The sequence below is a fragment of the Pistacia vera genome, unplaced genomic scaffold, assembly GCF_008641045.1.
Source record: "Pistacia vera cultivar Batoury unplaced genomic scaffold, PisVer_v2 Contig581, whole genome shotgun sequence".
In the NCBI taxonomy this organism is placed as follows: Eukaryota; Viridiplantae; Streptophyta; class Magnoliopsida; order Sapindales; family Anacardiaceae; genus Pistacia; species Pistacia vera.
Genome location: NW_022196425.1, coordinates 677066 through 687800, shown reverse-complemented (window position 1 = coordinate 687800; position 10735 = coordinate 677066). Strand labels below are relative to the sequence as shown.

The 10735-nt window shown below is 33.3% G+C and overlaps 2 protein-coding genes across 2 annotated transcripts; both read left to right on the top strand.

The window, feature by feature from the left end:
• The first annotated feature begins 4869 nt into the window (after window positions 1–4869).
• Window positions 4870–5609, top strand: LOC116109481. The gene is made up of 2 exons (XM_031395693.1): window positions 4870–5121; window positions 5205–5609. Exons 1-2 carry the CDS (start codon window positions 5000–5002, stop codon window positions 5524–5526), a joined length of 444 nt encoding a protein of 147 aa, XP_031251553.1. The 5' UTR covers window positions 4870–4999; the 3' UTR covers window positions 5527–5609.
• Window positions 5610–6368: 759 nt separating this feature from the next.
• LOC116109489 (mitochondrial import inner membrane translocase subunit TIM44-2-like) lies at window positions 6369–10723 on the top strand. The gene is made up of 14 exons (XM_031395700.1): window positions 6369–6657; window positions 6752–6858; window positions 6958–7041; window positions 7157–7232; window positions 7678–7722; window positions 7819–8205; window positions 8308–8376; window positions 8686–8750; window positions 8840–8908; window positions 8999–9071; window positions 9236–9340; window positions 9968–10039; window positions 10141–10203; window positions 10429–10723. The coding sequence occupies exons 1-14, from the start codon at window positions 6583–6585 to the stop codon at window positions 10558–10560; spliced, it is 1422 nt and encodes a 473-aa protein (XP_031251560.1). The 5' UTR covers window positions 6369–6582; the 3' UTR covers window positions 10561–10723.
• Window positions 10724–10735: the final 12 nt, after the last annotated feature.

The following is a 10735-nucleotide window of genomic DNA, read 5'->3' as shown; positions in this document are numbered from 1 at the left end:
TAGCAACAAAGTTGATGATTTAAATGGTTTTTCTATTTTTTTGTATTTTGCTGGAGATGTATTTGAAATGGTGAAGATTGGTATGAAAAGACCTCTAGGGTATATTACAATGTGAATATTTGTCTATTTGTTTTGTTTTCTTATTATATTCTTAGGTTTGTGAAATTATTCCAAATGAAAGATACTGTTTTTTGGGACTTGAAATGTTTCTTAATTCCATACTTTTATAACGTTTTTATTTTTGTTTTCTTGAAAAATGCTTTATTTGATGCCAAGCAAATGAGTTGCTTTGGAGCTCAAAATATAATTCAACCAGATGTGAGAACTTGCTATGTTTGCTATTTTGCTTTGAGAAATGCTCAGAAAAAAAATGAGTTGCCGCATCAATATGAATCATCTGTATTTGCTGGTAAAAATTTATTCATTGCACCTCAGCTTGTTTTTTGGATTTGGATCCATAAACCATTGGTTTTGTGTCTTGGCAAGTTTGCTAGTTTATTGCAAATTGAGTATTCGCATTCTATATGGTTCTTTTGTAATTAATGCCCCCTCTTAGTTCATGAGAATTCTACGGAAAAGTAGAGATGGGTTCATATAATTTACTCTCGGCTTGCTTTTCTATAAGCATTGATGCTCTTAAGCCTTGTTTTGTTGGTCAATGGTAGAGGTGGGCAGGGACCGGTCCCTTGTGGGCCCATTAAATTGTGACCCATTAATACTGAAAATAATAGGCAACTCCAACATTAGGTTGAAGACCATAGTTTTTTCAATTGAATTGAAAAGTTTTTATTTAATTATAAACCTGGGCCCGCAAGGGACCGCCCATTAAATTGTGACCCATTAATGCTTAAAATAATAGGCAACTCCAACATTAGTTGAAGACCATAGTTTTTTCAATTGAATTGAAAAGTCTTTATTTAATTATAAACTTGAGCCCGCAAGGGACCGGTCCCTGCCCACCTCTAGTCAATGATGATTTATAAGTAGAATCCATCTACCCTCGGCTCTTTCAATATTTTTTCTTCGGATGGTTAACTTTTTGATTTTTTCTAAAGATCACAACGATTTGAACTTTTTTAGTCATTATTGTGATTCACTTTGATGCCTATTACTTTCTTACGTGAAAATATATATATATTTTTTGCTAAACGCTAAGTTGTGAGTGAAAAGTTAAGTTAGTAGCAAAGTTAATGATTGAAATGGTTTTTTTTTTTTTTTTTTGGTACTTTGGTGGAAATGTATTTGAAATGGTGAAGATTGGTATGAAGAGACCTTTGGGTTTATTGCAATGTCAAAATTTGTCCCTTTGTTTTGTTTTCTTATTATATTCTTTAGTTTGTGAAATTAGTCCGAATGAAAGTAATGGTTTTCGGAACTTGAAATGTTTCTTAATCTCATACTTTTATACCATTTTTAATTTTTTTTTTCTAGGAAGATGCTTTATTTGATGTCAAGCAAATGAGTCGTTTTGGAGCTCAAAATATAGTTCAACCAAATGTGAAAACTTGCTATGTTTGCTATTTTGCCTTGAGAAATTCTCTGAAAAAAAAATTAAGCTATGGCATCAATACGAATTATGTATATTTACTGGTCAAATGCTTGTGGCATCAAAATATACCCATTTCACCTCCCCTTGTTTTTTGGATTTTGGTTTTGTGTCTTGGCAAGTTTTCTAGTTTATTGCAATGTGAGTACTCGATTCTATAAGGTGCTTTTGTAATTAATGTCCCCTTTTAGTTCACGAGAATTCTACGAAAAAGTAGAGATGGGTTCATATAATTTACTCTCTGCATGCTTTTGTATAAATGTTGATGCTTTTAAGCTCTGTTTTTTGTCAGTGGTGATTTATGAGTGGCTCTTTTAATATTTTTCTTGGGATGGTTAAGTTTTATTTGTTCCAAAGATCACAACGATTTGAACTTTTTAGACATTTATTGTGATTCACTCTGATACCTTGTAATAATAGACAACACTATCATCTAGTGAAGGCTAAGCTTTATTATTCCCTAACAACTTCAGTAGAATGATTTGTTAATCTGTAGTATCTTTCTTTTTACATAACATTGTATATTGTTGTCTATCATTTGTACAAAAAATATTTGAAATGGTGAAGATTGGTATGAAAAGATCTCTGGGTTTATTGCAATGTGAAGATTTGTCTTTTTGTTTTGTTTTCTTGTTATATTCTTTGTTTTGTGAAATTATTCCAAATGAAAGATACTTGTTTTTTGAAACTTGAAATGTTTTTTTTAATTTCATACTTTTTTACAATTTTTTTTTTTTTTTCTTGAAAGGTGCTTTATTTGTTGCCAAGCAAATAAGTTGTTTTGGAGCTCAAAATATAGTTCAACCAGATGTGAGAACTTGATATGTTTGCTATTTGCCTTGAGAAATGCTTGGAAAAAAAATGAGATGTGGCATCAATATGAATCATGTACATTTGCTGGTCTAATGCTTCTGGCATCAATATATGCTCATTTCACCTCAGCTTATTTTTTGGATTTGGGTCCATAAACCATTGGTTTGTGTCTTGGCAAGTTTGCTAGATTCTTGCAAAGTGAGTATCCGATTTTATAAGGTGTTTTTGTAATTAATGTCCCCTCTTAGTTCATGAGAATTCTACGGAAAAAGTAGAGATGAGTTCGTATAATTTACTCTACGTTTGCTTTTTTATAAACATTGATGCTTTTAAACGCCGCCTCCCACCCCCCCTTCCCCCTTTTAAATCAGTGGTGATTTATGAGTGAAATCTATCTACCCTCGCCTCTTCATCACTGTTTAAAAACCTAGCTTGGAAGCTTCATCGACCCGGGTTAACATTTGTCTTATTCACCCAAAACCTCAGAATTTGGGATGATGATCGACGAACAATTGAAGGCCGGGATATTGGGGCTTTTGAAGAGAAAGTGCCGATGAGTGCAATGGTGGCAACATGATTGATTTTCGATGAGTGAATTGACCAGAAATCGAAAAAAATCGGTGACAACAACAACTGGCTTTTGCCGGCGATTAGCAAGGCTAACGGGGGTGGGGTGAGGTGGGTTTTGGCAAGGAGGAAGAGAGAAGTATTTTCGGGGTGATGAGGAAGGTTGTTGATGCCGGCGTCGGTGAGATTTGACCAAAATTGAATCGATTTCGGCTAGATCTTGGAAAACCAGTTTGCAAAAACTGGTGAATCGAAACCGAATAGGAAATTTTGTTTTTCCCATTCCCCAAACCGAAACTGAACTAGTTTCGAAACAAAATGAATTTTTGGTTCGGTATAGTTTTTGAATTTTTGTTTCCACCCCTAATGATTGGGGTGTTGTTGTCGCTAACTAGTCGCCGACCGATTTGTATTTTGAGTGTGTTTACTAAATTTCAAACCTATAAGGACTTACCCATAATTTTTAGGGGTGTATTTGCTGAATTTTAAAAGTTTTGTCACTCAGTTTGACCATCTAAACCGGTTAAATTGGACAACCTAGGATCGGGCAACTTTGTTGAGTTTCATCCCAGGTTGGGTCTTAAAACATTGCTCTTCATTGCTTCAAATATGTTAGAAAACTTTCTCATAACATATCATCGACATTAATTCTACAAATATCAAATACTGTATATAATTATTAAATCCTAATAGACATTAATTCTTTAGTTATACGTATTCATACATATATTTGATACCAAAAAAGTCTGAAAAGAATATCATATTAATTCGTATTAATAATAGGTCATTAAATTAAATGAAATTATTTCCATCCTTTCATATGAATATTCACGATCAAGAGTGAGGTGTTGGTAAATGGTAACAAAATACATATGATGCATCTCATGAAAGGACCATAACATCCTCAAAATCATGTTAATTCACCTTCACACTCTTTCCACATGATTTTCTTTTTATTTTATTTACCCTTATATCCAGTGACATACAGAGAACCCACTTAACTTTTTAAAATTTTCAAAAAAGTCATTATGTTTTATAAATTTTATAATTTTAACTCTATTTAACTTAACGCTTACCTTATAAAATAAATTATTAATTCACATTTTTTTAACTTTTTTCTCTTCTTCATTTCCTCTCATATTATATTTTTCATTTGGTTGGATATTCAAGAAAGACTACTATTTTGGATTACAAGATAAGATGATGCTCATTTTATTTTTATTTTTTTTTACTTAAAATTATTTTATTGTAGCTTTTTTAATTGATGAAAGATCATGAGTTATGAGTTTTTGTTTAGTTTCATAAATAGGTTTGAAATTAGAAAATTAAATTTCAAAATTTTGATATGAGTTTTGATTTAATTTTGTTTATATTGAAGAATATGTTAATTAGTTGTTGTTTTAAGTTGGATATGATAAATTTTGATTAGTTATTGAATAAATTTTGAATGATTTAAAGAATTGATGAAACTCTAAGTTGTAGAGATTTGGGGTTTTGGTTTAATTTTGAATATTGGTTAATTGTTTGATATTTAGAGTTGAATTTGATGAGTTTTCATTGATTTATGAGTTGAATTCTATTGAGTTAGTAGAAATTGTTTAAAAAACCCAATTTATGAGTTGAATTTTGATATATTTGTGTTTTTTTTAATTGTAATATTTTTTTAAGTTTCATTTTAATTGTATTGGTTAAATATAAGTACTATATATATTGTATTATAAATTTATAAATTTTGATATTTTAAACCACTGACTCAGAATCCTGACTACCTTATATCTATATATAATCTTTTACAACTTAAATTATACTAGATTTAGGTACATCATAATTAGTATTATCTTTCTGAAAATATTTTTGACTAAAGGGTAATAATGTCCAATTAAAATACTTCCAATTCAAAAACACTTGGCTCGAAAATCTAAACCAGGTCAAGAAGAGAAAAAGGACATTGCTCTACTCAGAGTGAAGCAGCTATATTTTAAAACCGACATAAGGCAACTCAGATCTCAGAATCAGATATCACTAACCCCACCCAGAAAATGATAGTTTAGTTCCAGAAGCAACCTAAAAACAATGGAAAGGTCTCAACTCTTCATCATTTTCCTTATCTTTCTTATTTGCTTTGCGGCAACCCCCTCCACAACGTCAAGGCCTGGCTTTCTCTACACAAGAACCAGAGGAAGATGCACTCCCCAGTAAGACTAACATCTCTTTAACAACGTCAATTCTATTATTCAGCCGATTTAACCAGGATTCTCTTGATCTTTTATATATACAGGTACTGGAGTAGTAGGAGAGAGTCGTGGCCGAGGATGGTCCCACACACATCAACCTTATCGAAGGTATTTGGATCAAGAGTTTACGAACGGTACAGATCTGATCTGACTCTTTTGGAAGCTACGAGTAGGAACGATGATGAAAATGCGTTTGGTGGGTTGGTGAAGGAGGCGAGTGCAGCGTTGCTTAACTCGTATGCGAGAGAAGGGTATCCTTATTCTGGTTGGGAAGTGAAGACTTTGGTTATTCAGGCTTTAGTTTCAGAGGAGGCTGCAACTCAACTGGCTCACAAGTTTTCAATGGCCAATCAGGCTTGTAATTAATTAGTGCCCTTCAGTTTTTATATCAAAATGTAAACTATATGAAATACTTAAGTTTATGTTATGGATTTACTAGTGTTTTTATTCGTGCCAAAATTTCCAAAAGACTTCCCAGTATATCATATAAAGAATTCTGGACTTTGAGGCTCTCAAACTAATGAAAAGCAAAAGCATATCTTAAGTAATCTTATACCTCTCAATTTTTATTTCAAAATTTTCAACCTCATTCATGTGTTAACTAATAAAATTTCTAATGTATAACATTACCTTTTTTTTTTTTTTTTTTTTTTGTCTTGTTTGGACATGTATCCCAACTAATCTCTCAAGACACTAGTAAAGCTACTGTAACTACCTCTATTAGCAATCAATAAAGGATTCGAACTCGAGAGCTTTTGAAATAATACATACAAGAGTTTTTATCGAATCACCCAGAGGTTATAAAAAAAATTACTTCCTTCCTAAATTATAAACCTAATTGAGAGTGCACTCACTAACTCTAAATGTTGTGACTATTGTCAGGTCTTCACCTTTTTATAATTAAATCCATTAAATTAAATTTAATGAAATATCATAATTTTTGATAGGACCAATATCAAGACAAATTCAATATTATTTATCTTCATAAAATTAACTTAGGGCACCTTCTAAACATTCTGATGCTGCGCTTATGGTAATACGAAGTTGAGAAGCGAATCGGAACCCAAAGTGTAAAACCCTAGAATGTCGTTTGGTTACAGACGATTTACCAAGTTAAACCGGGTTTTGTTATTCCAATAACTGACTTTTGTCCATAACTCCGTTTGTCTGGTTACCAAACAATCAGACCGACCACAAATATCTCAACTGCCCCAGCTCTGTTATAAACTTATCCTCATGCCCAAACAAACCCTAGCTTTCGGCTACGTTTATTCAGTCTCCATTGTTTGTTTTTCAAGAAAACTATAGCATCTCCTCCTCTCCTTTTTCCTTCCCTCTTTGGAAGGAAACGAATTATAAAATTCCTATAATAACTCTAAATCATTCTAATTTTCTCGATAAAAAATTGTGTTGTTGCTGATAATGGCGAGTAGAAAGTTGGTTCGAGACTTGCTTCTCTCTAGACATCCTCTGTTTTGTCAGTTAACGTCTAAACAGGTTCGTTTCACTCTAAAGTTGTGATTCTCCGTATGGTAATGGTGAAAAGTTTTGATTTTTGTTGGGTTTTCTGGGGTGGGATTTGGTGTTTTAGGGTTCGAGTACGAGACAGTGGTTGCTATCTTCAAATAGTTATTCGAGTAATCGTCGATTCAGTGTGTTTAACGAGTTTTCAAAGAAAGTTAAAGGCGAAGCTGAGAGGTACTGGATTCTTCACGCTCTCTATATTCATTCCTTTTTTTTCCCCTTGTATGAGTCATTATTCATTTTTATTATTTATGGTAATTATTTTGGTTGCAGAAACCCAGAATTTCATCAGTCAGTGAAGGAGCTGAAGGAGAAAGCAGAGGAACTAAAAGGGGTGAAAGATGAGCTGAAAGTTAGGTAATATCTGCATTAGTACGTTAATTGTTAGCATTAGTAGTTTTGTTAGTTAATAGGCTGAGACATACCTTTGTATGTCAAGGGAGGGCCTGAGATGGTGAAATGGCGAATGCAGAACAAAGCAGACGACTGAGCAGCTCTACAAACATGTGGATGGTGCGTGGACGGAGGCTGAATCTACTGTCAAAAAGGTATCATTAAATTATATAATTTTTTCATCCAAAAAATCTGTAGGAAAGGGTGCTCAATTCAGTTCTAGTCCATGACATAGGAAGGAGTTTGGCCAAATAATTATAAACTTTTGCTTTCAAATTTATGACATCGTGCTCACCTCTGTTTAAATGATGTACTTGTATTCTTAGTGTAATACAATACCACAAGTTCATTTAAGACAGATGAGCGGAAGAAAGGCCCTAGACTTGGTGTATTCTGATTCCCCCAACTCCCCACACACATATGCATGAGTACACTCTTTCATCTTGTTTTTGAGTTTTTCTCCACTGTTGTGAAAGATAAATTGTATTTGAAGATAGTATGGTAGCCTTTTCATGTTATAAGTGTTAATGCTTGCATTTGCTGAGGCGGTTGTGTGGTATCCAAAGAAAAAATATGGTTTGATTTGGTTTTATGTTGCAGGTTTCTGCCAACATGAAGGAGAAGATTTCAGCTGCAACGGAGGAGGTATGCTTTCTGTTTAGATTGTCTGCTTGTCAGTGATACTGCTCATATCTTGATCTGATGACCACATAATAATAGCTTAACCATTGTGTGATGTAGGTCAAAGAGACTTTTCGGAAGGGATCCACGGACACTTCATCTAAACCCAGTGATGATGTAAAAGATGAATTTAAGGCTGCATCTGGGGAAGAAAAACATGACAATTCAGGGTCTGGTAATAATGCAAAAACATTTAATGGGAAATTTAAGTTGAGTTTCTCTTCCCCAAAAGTTACGATGGCCTTCCAAAAATTGAAGGAAGCAAAAGTAGTTGATTTAGCGAAGAAGGGATATGACATTGTAAAGGATGAGTTAAGTGGTAATCCAAGTAAGAGAAAACATCTGGAATATACTGCTCCTCCCTCATGGTCAGGTGAAAGAAGCACTAGAACTGATCTGGCTATTGCACCTACGAGGCAATCTATATGGAGTAAAGTCAAAGAGAAGGTAAATATATCCTCGGGGCCATATTTCGAGGATATCTCAGGAAGTTCGTTGCCTTTCTTATGTTTCTTTTAAGTATTATGAAATAAATTCTCTCTTTCGTAGATGCAAAGCTATCCTGTATTCAAGCGCATAAGTGGGCTAAGTGAACCTGTTGTGACCAAAGGCCAAGAGGTATGCTCCTATCTATCACTTTTTACTTTAATCTGTCCAATTTTTGTTTATTGAAGGGTGCTTATTAACATTAAATATCAGATGCCATTTGACCACATTCTAGGTTTGTTATTAAGTAATTCAATTGGAGTGATGTTTCAGTGGGTTGATATTTTCATTTAGTTATTGATTTTTTTACATTTTTTTTTTTCTTTCAATAAATAAACTGACTGTCTACTGGTTTTAACTAATTCTTCTCATTTTTTATCATCTCACCATACTTGCCTGCTGAATATGTGTTGTGATTTTCTTCTTGGCTGGGCTTTGCAGATTGCTGAGGACGTGCGGGAAAGATGGGAGACTAGCGATAGTCCCATTGTTCACAAAATCCAGGAGTATGCTTCTCATCTTCGATTACCTCTCTTCTCATGGTTCATAAAGTAGATTGGAATTTGAGTTAATTTTGTGAATCTGTCTTTGGCAGTATCAATGAGAGTATCTTCCAAGAAACAGATGCTGCAGCATCAATCAAGGAAATACGGCGTCGAGATCCGTAAGATCGTGTTTCCTTTGGTGTTTTGTGTCACAATTTGATGTTCCAGTACTTAACAATCTATTTACTTGTTTTATTTGCATGGATTAGATCATTCTCATTACCAGATTTTGTGGCTGAAGTTCAGGAAGCTATCAGACCAGTCCTTAATGCCTACATGAAGGCAAGTTTTAGCTTATTTACCAATGCTGAAATTTTGATGTCCATATGTTCTAATTTTTATATTGATTTTTCTTTATTTTCCTCTGCTATATTTTGAGATATCCTTATGAATGATAGCAAGGTGAGTGGCATTGGTGCTCATTAACAAATGTTTTGTATGGGCAGGGAGATATTGAATCTTTGAAGAAGTATTGTAGCTCTGAAGTGATTGAACGATGTAAAGCAGAGCATACTGCTTATCAGAGCCATGGCATATTTTTTGATAACAGGGTATAGGGATTTATAAGTTTTATGTTTTTTATTCCTATCATAGTTGTGTATGCTTACATTGTTTAGAAGATGGTGCTCTCAAACTGATGCCATGGTCTAATGGAGTTGGTTTTAACAAAATAAGTGAGAAATGTTGGAAGGATAGAATTTTAAATTTGTAAAAAACATTTAAAATATATTTTCTATAATATGTCATTAAACATTTGGCATAAAGTAATTTTCATGTGTTTTTGTTTATGCCTAGAAATATTTGATTCACGTAGATCATTATAAATGATCTCTAAATTAGATAGTACATGCTCTGGAATAAGCTCTTTCCTTTTCTCGTTGAGTTGTCCTTATCGGTAAAAATCAAAATTTTCCTCCATACTTGTAACAAGTTATATGGACTTATTATGTGGGTTAGTGTATTCAATCTATTTTCTATTTGATTGAATAAATTACTGAGTGATGTGATTATTAAGATTATAGTTTGTATTACTGAAATTATGTCTGCAATATGCAGTTTATAATATCAATTGACTTAACACTGGTATTAAATAAGAATTGTGAACATTATATTTATGTTCGTTCTGATTAAAGGATTACAGGTGATTACACTAATATATGACCTTTTCTTTTGCGTAGATTCTGCATATATCAGACGTGGAAGTAAGAGAGACTAAAATGATGGGAGCTTCCCCTATAATCATTGTAGCGGTATGCAAAATTCTTTTCTACTTGGGAGTTTGATTGCATGCATTTGAAAGTTCTTAGTTGGGAAAGGCTGATCTGAAGAACATTTTTCTTAAATTTCACAGTTTCAAACACAGCAAATCTATTGTGTACGTGATAGACAGGGTGCAATAACAGGAGGAGGAAAGGTAAGTAATGAACAATATCTTATTCAGTTTTTCCCCTGGATGTGTGCTATTTTTATAGAGACACATTGATGTTATGCTAGAATTATAATATGCTACTTTTTAATATAATGGGATATACCATTAACCATTTGACAACAAGCCAAGGAACTCATTAACCTTTTTTCTTGCCAATTGAAGAAAAACTGAAAGTTGGAGGTGTGACTTGTGTAAATTTTCATGTTTCAGGATACGATACATACTGTGTACTATGCGTGGGCAATGCAGCAAGTAGATGCAGAAGAACTTGGGGAAGATGCTCTCTACCCAATATGGAAGCTTAGAGAAATGCAACAACTTGGTGTCCAATCCCTCATCTAGTTTTCTGGAAACTCCATCTTGCTGATGATGGTTGTAAGATTGGATTTTTTTTTTTTTTTCTGAATTTCTCTGGGTTTTTGTCTTTTCACGGCCAGGGAAATTATATTGTGAGATTATTTTTAAAATTATAAGAACCAAATAAAGAAATTGGGTACCAGGCAAATTCATCTCCATT